The sequence below is a fragment of the Anguilla rostrata genome, chromosome 5, assembly GCF_018555375.3.
Source record: "Anguilla rostrata isolate EN2019 chromosome 5, ASM1855537v3, whole genome shotgun sequence".
Lineage (NCBI taxonomy): Eukaryota > Metazoa > Chordata > Actinopteri > Anguilliformes > Anguillidae > Anguilla > Anguilla rostrata.
In genome coordinates, this window is record NC_057937.1 from 39,115,568 (window position 1) to 39,136,362 (window position 20,795).

A 20,795-nucleotide genomic window follows, 5' to 3' on the forward strand; every position below is an offset into this window, starting at 1 on the left:
TTTTTATTACAATAATTAACCGTACACACAGATCTACACACGCAGTACTTTGAAAACAAATCATAGAGTAATTTCTCTTCATAATATGTTGGAGCTGGTTAAACTTTGATTGGTTATGACTCTTTCTTCCCAGGGTGTTCTTTCATGTTATTTTAGAATCCTGCACAAGCATACAGTACAATACTGTTGAAGTCATAAGATGTTATTTAGAGGATGGGGGAAATGGGCAAGTATTGCAAAAATTGCTTGTTAGTGCAGATTGGTCTGTCAGTTAGAGACACTGCCTGGCTGCACGCTATCAAAGAGCTATAACTTCAGTGGAAATGGGGAATTTAGTCACCGTATGGAAAGAAGCTAGAGGAATATCTCTAGGCAAATTCACTATAGGGATTTTTTTCTTCTTTTTTTGTGACCAATATAATTTCAGCATCTTATATGTATTTATTCAATCATACACACACTTCTTCTAATTCTCAGGTGAATTTGCAATATTTTTTGCACAAGAGCAGTATATTGATTGAATTCAGATGGCAACATTGGCTCAGGTGAGAATGTGAGAACAAACAGTGTAGTCATTCACTGTGGAGTCATTATATTGACATTGTGCCACATGTTCCTTGTATAGGTATAATAAGTTATGTTGAGAACTACCATTTTTGTCATTTATTGTACCAGGAAGCATGTTGGACAATGCTGGGCAGTGGACACTGGAAATATGGCAATGGGCAAATACATTGTTTTATACAAATATTTATTTGTAACATTTGAAAGGACATTTTACACACTAGGTCTACAAATAAATTGCCACAGCACATTACATGTGTGTTCATATAACAGAATTGTACACTCAAATCTTTATCAAAATGAATACAAAACAAAAAACACCCAACAATAAAATAAACCATGCACTGTATTAAAATAAAGTGAACACCTCTGAGAAAACATCTTATTTGGCCATGATTCAATGCATGATACAGACACCAAAAATGGAAGCTGGGACTACTGGGAAAACATTTAGAATACTTCAAAATAAGCCTCAGACCAAACTGTAACAATGTTCTTTCTTTCTTTACTGAATGGGGAAATAATGAAGGATGACCAGTCAACATGCAACTGAATGAACACCCCCATGCAAAGAAAACTCCCATAGGCACAGCATAAACAGTGTTAAAGTTGCTTCATTCTGGATGGAAGTACACATTTAAGGTGAACGTTACACTCAATGTCACATAATATTTTCTTTGAGTTCATCCACAAGCTTTTCCATCTCAGTCTTGTGCGGTTTACACAGTTACGGGGAAGGGGGGACTTTTAAAGAGTTGCAGGAGCCTCCCTGGCTCCCTCCAGTCGTTCCTTGACCAACCCACTGCGGAGAAAAAAAAAACAGCATTACTGAAGGTGTCCTATGTTGAATGAGTTGCATGGGTGATGATGAGGAGAAGCCAATTTTACAAAAGAAGACAATATGGTCTTCTGCTCATCAGCAATAATGGACTTTTGCTTCCATTTTTTGAAATTGCTTCCCTGGTTTTGAATTCCCCAGAGTTTTTTTGTTGTTATTGCATACTTACATTTCTTGAGAAAAAAGCACTGTTACACAAAAAATCCTTTCAAGAAAGCAATCAAAGAAAACAAACAAGTTTGGCTATAATTGGTCTTGTTTGCTATTTTTCTAAAAACATCAATTTGAATTAAGCCAGTGGAAAAGAGCTTTTTCATTGGATGTTTAACTGACCCTTTTCGTTTTAAAAAAGCTCTATTTTTGAGCAAATCCAAGTGCACTTTGCAAAAAATGAATGCAGATGTAAAAAGGATGCGTAGAGTTTGGCTATGTTTGAAAGCAGTTTTTGGAAAGATGAATGTCTCTGATAGAGTGGGTATAACTTTGACTGAAATCACCTAGGATAGGCTGGATAACAGACAAGGCCTGTGATCTTGAGGGTCACTGGGGATTGAACCAAGACCTCAAAGCAGGGTAGCAAATTAAAACAGAGTCTCTGCCTTCTCTTGCACATCCTCTCACATAAGTCCTGTCAAATGTACTGATGGGAGGACTTGGCTCTGCGAGACTTACACAGCAAAAACACCAGTGCTTATTTCACTTGTACTTCTTCAAACTCAATTGGACTCAGATATTAATTAAAAATGCTATTCTGTTATATACAGTGGATGACAGTTGTTCTTTTAAATGGTTATATATATCATTAAATATATTTTCTCCCCAGTTTGGAATTGCTCTCTGATTTACGGTTCTGTTGTACCACAGCCAAGGTGTTAGGCATTGTCCACTTTTTTTAATTTGATGAATGTTTACTAGGGAAAAGCTGTCTCACTTTTTCTGTGTAGGCTTGTAACGCATTTATAGGCCTACTTTGATGTACATGCAAGTGTTACTTTTTCTTTGCAAACACCAGCACATTAATAATTTTATTATCGCTGAACTGGCCAAGCTGAGTTTGTGACAAGAAAATTAACACTTGAAACCCATTGTGCATCAAAGCTAAAGACAAAATGTTGTTTGAATCCAGTAGCCATACAGCATGACACGTGACATATGTTTTTGCTACCATTTTCTATTGCGTGTATTATTTCAGTTGGGTCTTGAAGGGTTAAACAAACATGATGCCCACATGCCCTGCGCCTGCCAAGCCCTACCTCGACCAGTGGGTGCCAGTGGGCGATGGGCTTGCGGGGGTACGTAAGCATATCGTTCCAGTGGTCACGGCCCAGGCTCTCCGCCTCGTTGCCCACCCGACATACGCCGATGATCTCATTGTGACCTACACTGTGAAAAGGGGCCAAGAATGTATTCTGTCTTAAATCCTCCAGCAGATATCAATGTTTCATGCAAATTCCAGGCGCTCTTTCCTTTGTTACTGAATAAAAAGGCAATTACAGTCTTCAATATTCCTCATAAATATTTACAGATAAAGACATCGGGGAGCATGAATTTAGAATCCGTATGGCCTAGTTATCAATGCTAGTTTTCCAGCACATTTCATTATGCTATCTTCATAAAGAAGAAAGGATATCTCAGTGGAGAAAAACCAAAACGTTGGTACAACATGCATCTTAGTCTTTAAATATATCATAACATCTAGCCTGAATGTGCTGACATACAGAAATAAAATTGACTTTCAAAATGTATGACACAAGTGCATAGTTAACAGAATAAATTAATTTGCCATTAATTACACAGTGGAGATAAGCAGAGGCCTACATAGCATCCACAGTTTTGCAAAATGTCAACCCCTGCCAGAATTTCTTTTGCAAGAAAGACTTTGAATTTCCATTGCATGTTCATGACTGTATATGTGAAGTATGAATGATAATAAGAACGTTAATAAATATTCAGCAAAAGACCTGAACTCTTCAAAGAGGGATTAATCTCACCGGTCGTAGTCCATTACGGCTATTAAAAGACTAATTTGGTCAATGTTTTCTGGAGGAACATCAAAGACTATGGCTTCATTGTAGATAGGATTGAGAGTGTTTCTTTTGGTTGATGTTTTTCGCTTCTTTAGTCTTCGCCCTTCGCACATTAAGGAAACCTTTACATAAGGATCTGCAAACAAACAAACAAAGAAACATCATGAACCTGGATACAGGACTTAGCAAAAATAAGGAACTTAGTCCATGGAGCCACTGCTATATAACACGTTATACAATTTCTTTTGCAGTGAAATAAATAACATTGGTGTTATAATCATAAATATGAAGGTTTATTTGTTTATTTATGGTTTTTCTCCCCATTTTCCAGTTTCCAGTCATACACATGTAGTCTCCATTGCTGATTTGGGAGCCCACAGACAAGCATGTGCCCTCTTCCAGGGCTGCCACTTCTTATCACACAGCAGTTTGCAACTTTGCACTTTAACAGACATGTAAACACTTCATGTGCAGCTGAATAGACAAAAAACTATAAGGGGCTGCCATGGCTAACTGAAGCCTTCCCCTCCTTGGATGATGCTTGAGCCAATTGCACATTGCCCTATGAGTCTGCCAGCCACAGTTGGAACTGGTACAGTCCATATTTTATACCAGACTGTAGGGCATGTCTAGTATTACACATAAGTGACTTTTTAAATATTTTTACTTTTTTTATTTTAATTGTATATATGATTTGGTCCAAATAAATATAAACCAAGATTACACAGTATTCATCTTGCCATCTGTTCAAAATTGGAACAACTACTGTATTTTATGGAAACTCTATATTATACAGTAGAACTTCAGCGATACAAACCCTTTGGATCAGGAGTGGTATTTCTCAAAGTAGGATTACTGAGTCAGCTGGATAGCTGCACTGAGTAAAACCTGGAACAGCGCTTTTTACTTCAGTCCATGTTCCAGATTTGGGAGGATTCTGGGTTTTACTCAGTGCTGTTATCCAGCTAACTCAGTAATCCTGTTTTATATAAAGGAGGGCTTAAGAAATAAACAGACACAAATGGTGATCTCTTCTTATCCAGAGAGAGCCACCCAAATGTTTTACACAGAACACAATCATGAGTTCCATAATTGTTCCAAGAAATAAATCAAAGGCCATTATGATAAACAGAATCTAGTGGTCACAAAGCAGTCCAAATTGCATGTCAATAACTTACATACCCATAATCAAGGACAGAAAAAAGTGTATTCAATAAGCTTCTTTCTGCTAAACATAGGGAAGCTAGTTTTGTTCCTATATAAAAAGTGAAGTTTCATCTTGTGTATGCGCACTTTTAAGTTATGTTTAACTTAAAAGTGAATCTATCATCAATCCAGATCCCCAAGTATTTACAGTTATTTCAATAGAAGTCCCAGCTAGAGTGCTATATGGAGATTGTCATAATCTTTTTTTTTTTGATCTGGTAAACAGCAGGCACTGTATCACTATTGAAAAAGTTTAAAATGTATGAGAGCCTTTTGCAAAGCAACAAAACAGCCAAGGGGATGGGTAGAAAAAGCAATAAAGAACTGTTTCATCTGAATAAAAATGAAAATTACAGCCATTTAATATTTTAGATATGTCACTGATGTAATGGTGAACAGCACTGGACCCAGTATGGACCCTTGAGGAACACCCTTTAACAACTGTTAAAATTCAGACTGCACATCCCTAACTTTCTCACGCTGAGATCTGTCAGAGCTAATTATGGAACCAATTGCATAAGCAAATTGCATAAGCAAATGCAGAAGCGCTCTAATCTGATATGTGACAGTCTTTGTAATAACATGGAATTACAAAGTATCGAAGGCCTTAGAAAGGTCAACAAAAAGTGCAGCACAATGAAGCTTCCTCTCTAAAGCGAACACAACATTGTTTAAGGCTAAGGAAGCGGACGGTGCTATGCTTAGCACTGAACTCAGGCTGATAGGGGCTAAGCAAAGAGTGGCTCCAAAGAAACAATTTGAGCTGGACATTAACCAGGGACTCCATCATTTTAGCCTGTTATGGCAATTTGGAAATTGGCCGGTAATGATTTAAAAGACTTTTTCCCCACCTTTGAGCATGGGCAACACATGAGCACTTTTCCAGGCTTTAGGGATAATGGCAGACACAACTGATTGGTTAAAATATGTGCAACATACTCAGCAATCAGAGGGGCAGCAAGTTTTAGAAAAAAGGGGTCCACATTATCCTCACCAGTGGGGTACCTTGGGTTTATATGGTTTATTTAAGTGCATCTGCAACCTCTCTAGTTAAAAGAATAAAAGTAAAAGCAGGAGAAGCTCCCAAAACAGAACAGACAATCCTTATCACACAAAGAAGAGGGCCCTGGCGTGTTTGTTGTGCATACATTATAAAAGAGCTGACTGGCAGCTGCAAAATGCTTATTAAAGGCTGTGCATATCTCCTTTTGACCAGATGCTAAAGTAGTGCCAGACATGACAAACAGGCAATGGTGTGGCATTATTGCTTGATAGAATTTACAATATTCCAGATCTTTGTAGGATTTGCATAGGAGCTGGTAAAATAATGAATATAATATCTGTCCTTGGCTCTCCTCCCTATGATGAGAACGTGTTCCCTAAGGTAGATTTTGATATACTCTTTTAGGTTAGGTCCAATCAGTTCTGTGATAAATTGGGTTGAATTAAGATTTCTGCATATTTCCTTAAAATCATCTGATCACCCATAATAATGACTTCAGATTTAATATAAGTAGACCCATAATCACCCATAATAATGACTGCACATTTAATATAAGGAGACAGAAGTTCAGCAATCTTAACAAGAGAATCCTCAACTGCAGATGGTGGTCTATATATACCTGAGAAAACCACATAATTATTTAATCCTACTTCAACCTTCGAGGCAATTAATTCAAAATGTTTATGTAAAGTGACATCATTCAAAATAGTAATAAAAAAACATGACTTTACATAAAAAGCTACAACACCACCCTTTCCAACCCAATCTATTCTATACACATTATAAATACATATGCTATATCAGAGTCAGAAACACCTTGTTCAGCCATGTTTGAGTTAGAACAGGACATCAGAATAAGCCAGAGGAACCAATATATTTCAATGATCAAATTTGTCATCCTGAAGCATAATAATGACATTTAAATGCAAGAATCAAATTCCTTTTCTGTCCTTGAATACACCTGGATTATTTAGTCTAGACTGGTTGGACACAGGTTGAAGGGGTAAAGCTAGCTCCTCTGAAGTAGAATCATGCGGATGGATTAGTTATTTGGTTTTCAGCCTTAGCACAAGTATGGAAAGCATTTATTTTGGCTGACCTGTTACTGTTAACTAAAACAGGAATATAGAAAATAATTGAACGAGCATTTGCATAGTTCCCTCCACACCTACGGGGACTTACTGACCAAAAGCCCGAGCCTTTTTACAGATTGAATAGGGTTTTGACAGGATTTGTGGAAGAAGTGTGTTGAAACTGGCTTCTTTTCCCCCTGCATATCACCATCACCCTCCCTCTCCCCTTCCCTCTCCACCCCCTCTCCTTGCTCTCCCCTTGCCACCTCTGGCAGCAGCAGGTCTGGAAGATTGTAAAAAATAACTGCATTAGATATTTAGTTTACTAATGCACTGATTGAGGTCCACTGCTTTAAGTTTTAGACTGGTAGCGCTGTGCTCCTGTTAGTGTTGACCTAAGATCTCTGTTAAGAAAGTCACAGAAATAATATTTAATGCCTTGGCAATCTACTGTGTATCTTTTGAGCAACTCATTATTTCAGTAGTTATGTAAAGAGTAGGTGTGACCACCGAAGGGTCCCTCCATCTCTGCACATTCAAAAGAAACTATACTTGCAAGGAAAGAATTTGACATGTGAGTGGCCTGTCGTCATTGCAATTTTATTTGCTAGTGATGTATTTTCATGAAACACATTTTTACAAGATATTGGGCCTCATTCATGAAACATGCATATAAATCACATTTGAGTGTAAACTGTATTTAAGAACTTTTCCATGAACATCATTTTTTTCTTATCTGTACTTGTTCATGGTTTCCTTGGTTTCCTGAACAGGATTGTGCATAAAATTTACAGTTAGCATTAATTTCATACACCTGGGATATGCACAAAAACAAAGGTTTGCACATGTGTCATGAATCCCATATTGGTTTTTCGTAGGAAGATTCTTAAGAACAAAATTATTCTTAAGAAAAGTTTTGTGAATGAGGCCCATTGTGATTGCGATGTGAGAGTGAAATGCTCACAAATCACTTTTGTGAAACAAGCCCTGTCTGTTGACTGGTCAATCTGTAACCCCGAGGCTTCTATCTCAGAGGTTCTGGTTGTATATCTTGTTACTGTCATTTTTCGCTGGTTCCCCTAAAAAAAACTCCTTGGCCCACAAATACTTGGTATATGAAAAACCGAAGGATTGTTTCTGTGAGTCTATAACTGAATTCTACTGAGAGTGTGTGTTATTAGATTTCTAACTCTTGTCCCCTACAGGCCAGTAATGGACTAAAAATTGTCCGAAACAGTTGCTCTCTGTCAAATATTGTGAAAATAAAAAAAATGAGTTATATATTTTTTCCTCTACGGTAAGAAAATCTGCAGTCATGAAAGCACATTAGAGATTATATGGTCACTTGCCTGATGCTCCAGTGATGTCCATGGCTTTTAGATTCCGTGCCTTTATTATTGTGATGGTCAGTCTTCCGGCAGTAGGTAGGTAGCAGAGTGAGAACATGAGATCTCCTAGGTCCACATTATCCTAAAAAATAAGAATAATACATAGGAATGCATAACAGTGAAATTCTAGGCAGATATCAATAAACAATATTTGTCTGTCCATATTAGCCATTGCCAATGTTGATACCTCCATGTTTTATATGATAACACAAATGCACACCAAGTTCCCAAATACATGGAAGTAGCACATGACTACAGACATCAATTTATGAAGGAAATAATCTGAGCAATTTTATTGTATAAGAAATCCTTCCAACTTGCTTATTATCAAGCAGCAAGCATGACTCTACAGCAGGGGTGGGCAATTCCTGTCCACAAGAGCTGGTGTCTATGCAGACTTTTGTGTCTACCCTGGCTTTCTAAATGAGCTAATTAGCGGTACACACCAACACTGGTTCACTCGCAGATTAGATCACTGTAAAAACATTTCAGATAGGGACACAGGAACAGTCTTTGGCTGTCATCCATGCGTTATCAAGGAATGTAGCTAAAATTTCAGATTGTGTAACTGTTAGGGCTAATTTAGTAAATAAGACCAAAGATTGGCATGAAAACCAGAAACCGATACTGACCTCCTTGCCCACCTCTGGTCTAAAGAGCTACTGAATCTAGATAGCTTTGCTTGTGATTTAGAAAAATCTGCTCACTATAATTAGGCTACTTGACAGCATAAAATTATTATTATTATTATTATTATTATTATTATTATTATTATTATTATACAGCTTTATTTTACCAGGAAACGTCATTGAGATTAGAAATCTCTTTTTCTAGAGTAAGACAGGCAGCAGTGCATATAACATGGTTGCAGACGGACAATATAAAAATAAGTTATAGACAATAAGGATTACAGAAGACAAGGTTATATAAAATAAAAAATAAAAAAACTGCAGTAAAAACTGAAAACCCATCATTCGAGTACAGAACCACACAGAGGCAAGTAGCTTACACAAAAAATTGACAGCCTGTTATACCTGCCTCCAAAGCTCTCACATTGGACTTAAAGGCTCCAAAGTGAGATCAGCTCCTGGAAATTTAAAACCTTCTTCAAAGAATTCCAAGTGAACGGAGCAGCATACATAAGAGCACTTTTCCGAATCCTGTGAAGGCTCTGGGGACGGACAGAAAGACTAGTTGCTAGGAGCGTAGACCATAATGTCCTACACTTTTCTTTTGTATATGAATACGTAAATAAGCAGACCAATAATTGCCTTATAAACAAAAGTATACCAATGATTAAGTCTATGGTGCAGTCCATCCCACCCGAGCATACAGGAAACAATGGTGAGTAAGGGCTTTGCAATTCAGTTATAAACCTAGACTGTATCTAATGCACAAAGGCATTGAGAAGATGCATGCATGTATACTACAACCCCATAATCGAGTACAGACGTGAAACTAGCAATGACTAGGGTCTATTTAGCCTCAAAAGAAGAACAAGACTTTTTTCTAAAATAAACCCAGTTATTTTTCAGTTGTTGAATGCAGAGTCACCAATTAAGACTCCTAGATATTTACACAAATTAACAGACTCAAGCTCATTGCTAGGTAATGATGTAGAATTTGGTGATTTTCTCTTTTAATTTGTGAACAACATGAGTTTTGTTTTGTCTGCATTCAAAACAAGTTTCAGATTGTGAAGGGTGCTTTGTACAGTATTAAAAGTAAGTTGTAGCTGGCAAAGAGCCTGATTCCCTGTAGGAGCAGAGCAGTGTATAACTGTACCATCAACATAAATATGAAGGTTTGTGCTGTATACATGATGACCAAGACTGTTAATATAAATAGTAAAAAGGAGTTGCCCCAGGACCGATCCCTGTGGCACACCCTAGTATATGCTTAGGGACCTAGAGGTTATACCTTCTGGTTTACGTGCCTCATATGTGAAACATCATGGTGGGGCATTATGGTTAGGGCATGTATGGCTGCTATAGGTACTGGCTCACTTGTTTTCATTGTTGATGTAACTTCTGATAGCAGCTGAAGGAATTCTTAAGTGTAAAGAAAATTCTTATCTACTAAAGTTCGTCCAGTTTCATTGGATGGTGCTTCATCCTACAGAAGAAAAATTATCCCAAATGTACTGCTAAAGCAACAGTTATTCAAAGCCAAACTGGCTAAGTCAGTCACCCAATCTGAATCCAGCTGATCGTGTGTTTCATATGCTGAAGAAAAAACCTAAGGAAACTAGCCCCCAAAACAAGCAGGAGCCAAAGATGGCTGCAGTACAGGGCTGGCAGAGCATCACCAGAGAATATACTGGTGATGCCTATGGCTCACAGACTTCAAGGAGTTATTGCATGCAAAGGATATGCAACAAAGTACTATACATTAGAGCTGGGCAATAAAAATGATATCATGATGTTGGTACTTGAATATATTGTGATAGGGGATTACACCAAGTGATCTTTTAGACTAACTATAAGTTGATATATAAAAAAAGAATATACATTTTTAAAAATATGTTTAAAATCATGTACACTCAAATTCAGAGTTTTAATAGGCTAGAAGGAGCTATTTTATTCTGCACAGAGCGTGTTGCCTCATGTGCCAGATCCATTAGCAGAGCAAATCAGATAAACATGTTTTTTCCATTATGGTTTAATAGATGGGGAAATGTCAGCATTTTCTGTTAATCTGTTAATTGTTGATCTGTTTTCTGTTTTGTGCACCGCTGTCCACAGAAAGCCTGATGAAATAATATGGTATATTTTAGCCAGTTCTTAAGCCTCAGGTTTCGCTCTGCTGGAGATATCCTTTTTACAGCAGAGCATTAAAGGTCATTCCTGTCCTCTGCTGAGGTGCATTCATTGTCAAGCACAATCTGTGCCATATACAATGTTTTACTGCTGTGGGAAGGTTACTGAAGTCCCTGTGACCAGAAATGTATTACAGCCAAGTAGTATACAGTACAGCAGGACCCTATGTGTGCATTCCTTTCGTGTAATATGCACAGTTCTGTATGTTGTTTATCTGCCTTGCCCTGCTGCATTGTGAAAAATAACACATATAATGGTTCATTTTTGATATTCCAATATATTTATGAGAGAGCCTCCACATTTATGATTGGGATTGTAAGGAAGGAACCTTTAAAATGCATAATACGCATACACAGAAACAAACAAGAATACACATACCAATGCTGCTTCATTTTTGATAATAATGTCCTTTTTGAAGTACTGTCAGAAACAGTTAAAGCGGGTAGTATGTAGCATGCACACTTTCATTAGTGCTATGTATTGAATAGTATCATGTTATGTCACTAATATCAATTATCACAGCTCAAATTTATTAGATGCTCAATTCTTATTGGTCAATGAGTGGTCATCATTTTTGTATAATGACTGCTATATAATGAGCACTGCTTCACACCTGATAATATCCTTCCACACCCTATGTAGCCAAGTAGCCAGTCAAAATTAACTCTCTTATGTCAACATATAACTAGTTAAACAGGTGATATGGGGGGAAAAAAGTCCCCTTTAATATGACACACTTCACAATAAACTGAAATGTACATTTTATTTCTGTAATATTTTTTTATTTTTTAATATATATTATTATAACTTCCTAAAATAACAATATTGTGACCTAACTTGTTTGTGTTTGCTAGAATACTGTTCATGTCGGAGCTGCATCACCCTGACTGGACTTATTTTGACACAACTGACTTGTTCACTGTACGTTATCCCTTACATAGTTAATTATCATTGTCAAGTTTAATAACCCTATATCGCTTGCTATAGGCTGGTCATTATGGTTATGTATGTGTATAACAAGGGTTATAGCCTTTACTTGGAGGTTATAAGGGTGATGTGAAGACACATTTAACTACAAGAATGTTTAATCCTCATTCATAAGTGATTAAGGAGGTATAGTGGATTGTGGAGGATTGCTGAAGGTGAATATTCGGAATAAGTGGGCATTAAAATTAGTCCAGTTCATTCCTGATAGACAGAGGTTAAACTGGGTCAGAATGACCCAGAATGCCATTTGGAAACCGTCTGTAAATATATACATTAAGGTTAACTTGAATTTGCCTGGAATTTTCAGAAATAACAATGAATTTATTGCTCTAGCCAGTGTACTCTCAACCAATCAAAAAAAAATCCATCCACCCTTTACTTCTGTAACAACTTCCACTTTTCTGAGAAGGCTGTATAATAGATGTTGGAATATTGCTGCAGGCCTTTGCTTCCATTCAGCCAGAAGAGCATTAGTGAGGTTAGGCACTGGGGCGACAAGGCAGTTGGCTTTCCAATTAATCGCAACAGTGTCGGATGGGGTTGAGGTCAGTGCTCTGTGCAGGTCAGTCAAGTTCATCCAAACCGGTCTTGACAAAACCATTTCTATATGGACCTTGTTGTATGCCTGGGTGCATTGTCATGCTGTAACAGGAAAGGGCCTTCCCCAAACTGTTTGGTGAAGCACAGAATCATCTGGAATGTCATTGTATGCTGTAGCATTAAGATTTTCCTTCACTGGAACTAAGGGGCCTAGCCCAAACCATGAAAAACAGTCCTAGACCAAGGGGTGTTCAGATACTTTGGGTTATATGGTGTACATCAGATCTTCAGATTCCACCACATCCCAAATGGCAATTAAAATTTTTATAAAGTATGCCCTGTAATTCTATAAAACAAACAAGGCAATTTCCAATCAGAAAGGTAGTACTCAGCATGCCACAAGTGCACAATCACTCAGTTTTATCAACATATTCTTGCCCTTCTCAACATTCAGATTGGCAATTTCAGGTGAAAGACCTCTGGTTCACAAAGCCATACTACTACACCACACCAGACAGACCTTTCTCTCAAGGTAGCACTCAGGGTGAGAGTAACAAGGTAGCACTTAGGGTGAGAATGACAATGTAGCATGAATCATCTGACCACTTTGTCTCCTTGCATGCTGACGATGAGGGCGGATCCATGAAAGCAATTTCTCTCTGGCTAAGCAATCCAATTACCTGCTTCCATCTCCAGACTACAGGCTGACAGTAGCCTCTCTTCTCATGAGCACTTAAATCAAGTCAGTGGTGAAATTATGGTTACTTGTGCTCAGTAAATCAAATTACAACGAAACACTGAAGAGCTCAATGTAGCTCAGAAACAGTGGAACTAATCTGATGTAATTATATTCCTTGCCCCTTCCATTTGGTCTACTTTGGACATTTTTAATGTTGGTATAAATAGATATAGTCATGTTTTGAGAGAGAGACAAAGAGTAGAAAAATAATGCTTTCAAATAGGTTGTTTGTGTTTGCAGCTTAAACAAAACAGTTTTGTGTGTTACTGGGTCACAATGCATAAAATGTACCAGCTAGACAGTAACTCTGAATCAGGGGCGTCATGCAAGCCAGAATTCTGGGGGGGCACAATTAGAGCGGGGGGCATGGGCTTCTTCCCCAGAAAAAAAAGAAAATAATGACGCAGTTTTCTGCAATTTGACAAATATATTCAAAGACTTTGGGGGGATTATTTTAAAACGTCACTAAATCATTTTTGCAGCTCAGTAATCTCCCACTTTATATTAGGGTAAATACTGTATATTTATTTGGAGATTTTCATGTCAATTATTTGTGCTGTTATGGTTATTGAAAATGACACTCACTTATTCACTCACTTCTACACTGCTGCCACTTTTCTTGAAAAAGAGCTAAATCTTGTCTGCTTCACCCAATAATTTTAAGGGGCATAAATTCACATAAAAAGACTATATCCACAATGCAAATTAATTTAGAGAACATAGACAATAAAGCCACAGATGAAAGGAACCTGCCAACATGGTAATAGCTTTATTTTCAAACACAATGCATAGGAAGCAGCATGAGTACAGATGAGACTGTGCTGACATCACATAGCAGTGTCTGCTCCATTGCCAATAAAAGCTCAGACTGAGCAGCAGTAACCTATTTTCCAAACTGCTTACCCTCCTTGAAAGATCCATCATCACCACTAGCCTAAGTACATAACCTGTAACCACACCTACACACAATTACATCTGCATATATTTCCATGAAGGAAAAATAGCCTATCACTATAAATCTCACCTAAGATAACCTACCTCTTGCACTATCAACCTCCTGACTAAGGAAAGGGCTGGGGCTATCTGTCGTTTTTATAAAGATTGACAAGATTTTCCTCTGCATCTTGACCTGGACATATCAAATGGAATTCAGTGTTTTGCTGTGATATTGGTGGTAAAAATTATCAGCTCACTGCCATACAATTCACACAGCTCTCCTTTACCAATATTAAATAGGATGCTATACTATCACAAGTCATGACTAGCTAGCGAGCCAGAAGGCTAAACAACAGGGTTGAGGGATGGCTAATAACTTTAGCTGGTACTAGCCAACTATCTTGCAAAGCAAGATATATCATGTCTATATTTCTCAAATGCAATTAAGTGTGTATAACTAATAGCATTTCATTTTCACACGTTTGAAAAAGGGATTGATGCTCTACTAACCACTTCAGCAACACACCGTTAAGCTTTAGCCTACATCTCCTCCAGCATTGATGCGCAACAGAGTGTTGTGTGCGTGTGTACCTGCTGTTGCGAACCGATTTCATCCAGCAACTTTTGGAAGAAACCAATACCATAGGGGAAGGGGATGTGTGACTTTTTGAGGTATGATCTATGATATAATTAGAAGAATACGTTTGACTCATAAAATTAAATGATCATAACTATATATTATAAAAAATAATAGTAACAAAATAAAATAAAATAAAAAATCCAGATATCAAAAATCTGGTGGGGCACGTGCCCCCCCAGCTTAAATGGGCATGACGCGTCTGCTCTGAATTGATCAAATAATGATCCTGTTTTGTGACTTGATTTATTGTTAAATCATCATTGTATGCCACAATTGACTTAAGATGTCAAATTTAAAAAATGCCAAAACTACTATATGACCAAAAGTATCTGGACACCACTTGGTCCGGTGTTGATTTTCATGGTTTGGGCTAGGCCCCTTAGTTCCAGTGAAGGCAAACCTACAGCATACAATGAAATTCTAGACAATTCTGTGCTGACCCAACAGTTTGGGGAAGGCCCTTTCCTGTTTCAGCATGAAAATGCCCTCGGTCTCACAGCAAGGTTCAAACAGAAATGGTTTTGTCAAGAATGGTGTGGAAGATCTTGACTGGCCTGCACTTAGCAACCCCATCCAACACCTTTGGGATCGCCCAATCAGTGCCTGACCTCACTAATGGTCTTTGGGCTGAATGGAAGCAAATCCCTGCAGCAATGCCCCAACATCTAGTATAAAGCCTTCCCAGAAGAGTGGAGGTTGTTATAGCAAAGAAGGATGGACCAACTCCACATTAATACCCATAATGTTGGATGATATTTTGGATGTCAGGTGTCTACATACTTGTGGCCTTGTAGTGTGCAACCATATTCTTATTGATAATAGTTTTTTGTATGATACCTGAGATTTGTGACCTCTATTGATTTTCTTGTGCTCAGTGGACCATCATGATATGTGTTACACGGGCAAAAATAGATGTGTTGTTTGAAAGCACAGGTCGGTCCTAACAACTCCTCTCTTTGTAGTAGTAAGTCATTTCTGTTGACCTTTTACTCTTTGTGATTAACAATTCCTTCACTTGATTGATGGCAGTGAGAAAGAAATTGTCAGACACATAATTCAAATGGCAGTTATTTATGGATAGAACAAATCTGCCTCACCAAACACACAAGTGTATCTCCTGTATATAACGGCTGCACTGCATGTGCTCTGCGTGTTCACTAATGAACAAACAAGTCAATAGTTTTGGCAGTAATATTGCATGGCAGTTGGGAACTTGCCTAAAATTGGAGGTTGCTGGCTGAATCTGAGGTTTGCTAGCAGCTATATCTTTGCTAAGCTGCTTTGCCTAGATTTACCCAGTAAAGACTCAAAAGTATAGATGGATAAAATGCCTGTTAAGAAGATGAATAATGACAATATCTAAAGCTTGCTTGAGGAAGAGAACGAAAGCAACAAATAGACCTTCTTGGCAAATCAAGCTTTTTTCCATTTGCTTTATCTTTGAATCCACTGATGGTAAATATTGTGAGTCGTACTCTTTCTCTTCATTTATGCAACATTCAGTCCTCAGACAAACCCTCAGTGGTATTATGCCACTGATATCAGTTTTACAAAAGCATTCTTTATTCATGTCTGAGTGTGAGTAATTATCATGCTGTGTCTTTATCTGTGTACACCAGATATGGCATTAGCACACTTTGTAGCGCACGAAAGTATAATGTGCTGTGCAGCATCATGACAATAAACAGCCAAAGGAAATACTGACTGACAGGCAATGCAGTCAGTGCTCACACCCACGAGACTCAGGCTGCCAACTCAATCACATACAGGAAAAGTCTCTGTACACAGAATACATAAATATGAATATTTTCCCCTTCTTGGACCTGTTCAATGCAGTTACACATTTTGCAAGGCAGATGCCATTCAGGTCTTTGCCCGCTACAATTCAGCAGGTAAATAAATAAATAAATAATCCCTTGGCAGTTTATGTTTTTTTTTTGTGGTTTTTTTGGAGTTTCAAATGTAGTTTAAAATTGCAGCTGGGCTGTTCTCCTATTAAAATGATTTGTTGTCATGCCATGTTGTCCATAATGGCAGTTAAGTCTGTGAAATTCAATAATCATCCAGAAGTTATTCTAAAAGTACAGGTACTGTAGCTTTTCCTCTGAGCTTAGAATTTCTTTTTATCGTCCAGTTTGATATATATATATATATATATATATATATATATATAAAACTGTATTTTTGTTATAGGTTTTCCAACATGTTTCTTTGTTTGGTTACTGGTAACATGATTTTGGATTTTTACTAAACTTTTCTCCATTCTTCCAAGCATTATTTAATTTGAATGGTATGGACAGTGTGTGCATCTTGTCACGTTTTTGGGTATCTATGCATATTTGCATTTAAGAGGGTGAAAGACAGAGAGAAAGAGGGTGCTACATGCTTTATTTTTAAACCATTAGCTATATGCTTGACTCCAAGCATCCCAAGATAATGGGACATAATATTTGCAGATGGGTGTTTATAATGAGAAAATTAGTTATAGAGTGAGAATGCTAGAAAACCAGTTACAAGTAAATGTAGTAATTTTCCATGTGGTTAGGATATCATGTAAGATTTAAATCCTACATGATATCCTATGCATTGTCAAATGAATTATGCATTGGTGAATTAATTTGGCACACAAGGATATTGATCAAATAATTGTGTGCACATTTACTTTAAGAAAATAGTGACAAATCTTAAACATGCAAATCTTTGACATGCTTTTCTTTTCACAATTCAGTAGTTTATTCAATAGTTAATTGCCGTGCCAACATAGTTGAAAGGAATTTGCATTAGTGCAGCTCGTTAAAAACACACATTGTCTAAATTCACAACAGTTCTTGCCATACGCAGACATGCATATTCACTCTCACACAGTATCACCAAAACCTACACACACAGTCACATCTAAATTCTTGCCTACCTATTACCACCAAACTTTCATCGGACACCTAAAATCACACAGATCACTCAACTAAAAACAACTACAATAATGCAATAACAAATTCTAAAAGATTAATTAAATATGGACCTAACCTCTTTAAAGTGCTTTCACTTGAATGAAAGAATGCTCACTCAAATTTCCATTTGCATTATGCAGTTCATATGCATTTTGCAATATTTATCGAAAAACGTCAATACAGTACCATGCTGGTAGAAAAAGCATAATAACCGTTTTAATACTTTTTAACATTTTAACAGTTGCAATATGTATGTACCTATTTAGAAGTTCATTCAGAATGAAAAAACCCTCTGAGATGAAACAGTGGGTTTCCAAGGGGATCTAGTAAGTTGCAAACACCTACAATTTAAAGTAGTGAAATGAAACAAATAAAGACGAGTAATTCAAATTCAGTCCAAGAGCAATTATTCAGTTCATAATTTTTCTTTTTAGAAAAATTATGTAATAATGATATTGTACAGGATTACATCTACGCAATGTCACTGCTGACTTTGCTCCAGTTAACCTTATTAAAAGGGGCTTAACTAGTTGCAATCACAATACTGATTTAGATCAGGAAACATAAAATTGTATGCAAACTTATAAGCTTTTTGCTGTGTTTTTAAAGGTGAATTTCAGTGTTTATATTTTGAGAGCAGATCATCAGATGGTTGATGTGCTTGTCTCAATCCTTCGTTTATAATGAGTAAATCTTTCATGTTTCTCTTTTTTCTCGTTTTATTTCTCAGTCATCTCCCCACCTCTTGGGAGGATAGCCATTGATATAAAGGAGGGGAAAATCCAGAGAAAAAAAGAGATCAAAGGCACATGTCCCTATGCAGTTAATATCGCTTAATACTCCACATTTTTTCTTGCTAACCAAAATACAGCTCCAAATGTGTAGGAGGAGATCTTTAGGCACTGCCAAAGACTGGGATGACTAGTCAAGATTAATATAAATTATTTGTTTAATATTGGTTGATAAAAATTAATTAACTATACTCCAAATTATTTAACAAGAAAAAGCTTGTAAAAAGTGGTTTTAATTATGGCAATAGATTTGTATGTAGGTTTTTGTCTTGTAGACATTACATTACATTACAGGCATTTAGCAGACGCTCTTATCCAGAGCGACGTACAACAAGTGCATTAGTTCAAGGTGCAGAGGTGCAAAAGAAACACACTAGAGTGAAGTAAAGATCGTAGTGCAAGAAGTGACCACATCGATCAGGACTCCAACCCTGTAGAGTAACCTGTTCAGCAAACAACAATCCTACCAAGTACAAACTAGCACTGGAATCACATTTGCCTAATCAGACAAAAACAATCCTGCCAAATAAACTAACGTAATTGTATTATCCTAACTAGGTACATTGTTAGACAAAACAATGTAGATGGTAACTAAATGTATTTTGCTTAACAAAAAAAAGAAAAGTTAAATACACAATTAGATTAGTAAAGGTTATCTTCATTATCGGAAGATGAAGCCAGATTATTTTATTTGTGGTCTTTTTTTTTTTTTTACAGTATGGCCTCTCATAAATATGTATTTTCGACTCATGGGAAGGTGCTCAAAGGGGAAATGCTATCCTTGGATTGATCATTTGTCTTTCAAAGATATTAGCACAAGCCTCTGCATGACCTAGGTAGCAGAGTGGAATCACATATTTGTTCTCTTTAATCTCCACCCACTTAAGCTCAAACGTGAAAATTATATCAACACACTTTGAAAAAGGTGGTTACTTTTCATGAAATATTTAGTACCTGGAAATATTTAGCTCCTGGATTGCCAAGTATGTTATAAATTAACTTTTGTTGACACCAATGCTAGCTGATGTTGATTGATATTGAGATAACCATCACTGCTTTAAAAAGGCAGCACTTCACAGCCTCACAGCAAGAAGGTCCTGGGCTCGAATCCCTGTTTGGACCTTTCTGGGAGGAGTTTGCATGTTCTCCCCGTGTCCGCGTGGGTTTGTTCCAGGTACTCTGGTTTCCTCCCACAATCCAAAGACATGCAAGCAGGCTACTTGGAGACTCTTAACTGCCCATACAGGGGTCTTCACCGTGTCGGCTTGTGACAGACTTTTTCGTCAAAATGCGATTTTTACCACGGACATACAAAACTTGAAGTAGTCAAATATTACCAGAAACACACAATTGCCTGCTAGACCTCACAATGTGCCATAGTACATATTTTAATATGCTACACAATTTATAATGATAGTATTTCTAATTTAAAAAAAACAGTGCCCTACCTTGTTATGATGAAAACTTGGAGACTGGAAAGTCAGCCGTTCTATATGAGCAGGTGGCAATCCTAAGAAAGGCATCAATGTGGCATGTACCAAGTCTATTTCGCGTTTGAGTTTTAATAGCGTTCATATGACTGAAACCTCACGGCTGCAGTTGTCTGGGCTTAATGTGAGCAGGAGTATTGCAAGTTTGCTCAGTTCATTGTACTCCTCGCTGCTCTCAAACAGATGACACCAGAATTTGACAACATCACTGTTGCATTGGTCAGACATGTACAGTCGCACTGTGGCCAAATTAATTCATTAGTTTCAGAAAACATTAGATTGTCAATATTTTGACAAGAAAATGATTGCAATGTATATTATCATGGGAAAAAAATGTTTTTTTCCCAATCAATTTTTTTTTTGTTGCCACGGACACAGACAAGTCTTGCCACGGACACGTTTGTCCGTGTACGGACACGTTGATGACCCCTGTGCCCATAGGTGTGAGTGTGTGAGTGAATGGTGTGTGTGCTCTGCGATAGATTGGCAGCCTGTCCAAGGTGTATTCCTGCCTCTCGCCCAATCCACGCTGGGATAGACACCAGAACTCCCTGCAACCCTGACCAGGAATAAGCGAGTATAGATAATGGATGGATGGATGGATGGATCACTGCTTTAGATAAGTCTGATACCTGTGATCACATACATGCTGAAAACCGTGTTGGCTTGGTTAACTACGAATAGCCAATGTACCCTGTTATTCTGAATCTTACTAATTTAATTTTATCTGTGTGTCATCCGTAGTGGAACATCTTGAGCCCCGGGCTTAGCTATTTCATAGTCAGTCATTTGTTGTTCTCTGCCTT

At 37.4% G+C, this 20,795-nt stretch overlaps 1 protein-coding gene across 2 annotated transcripts in view; it reads right to left on the reverse strand.

Moving 5' to 3' along the window:
• Positions 1 to 734: 734 nt before the first annotated feature.
• The window catches only part of syt9a (synaptotagmin IXa), a 49,992-nt gene continuing 29,931 nt past the window's right edge, over positions 735 to 20,795 (reverse strand). Inside the window, exons 4-7 of one of the 2 annotated variants that reach the window (XM_064336151.1) lie at positions 8,061 to 8,181; positions 3,394 to 3,565; positions 2,656 to 2,785; positions 735 to 1,366 (exon numbers count right to left, since the gene is read on the reverse strand). In XM_064336151.1, the coding sequence (XP_064192221.1) occupies positions 1,292 to 1,366; positions 2,656 to 2,785; positions 3,394 to 3,565; positions 8,061 to 8,181 (498 nt within the window). In that variant the 3' untranslated portion in view covers positions 735 to 1,291. The remainder of the gene's footprint in view (positions 1,367 to 2,655; positions 2,786 to 3,393; positions 3,566 to 8,060; positions 8,182 to 20,795) is intronic. The other variant, XR_010330129.1, reaches the window with a different exon arrangement.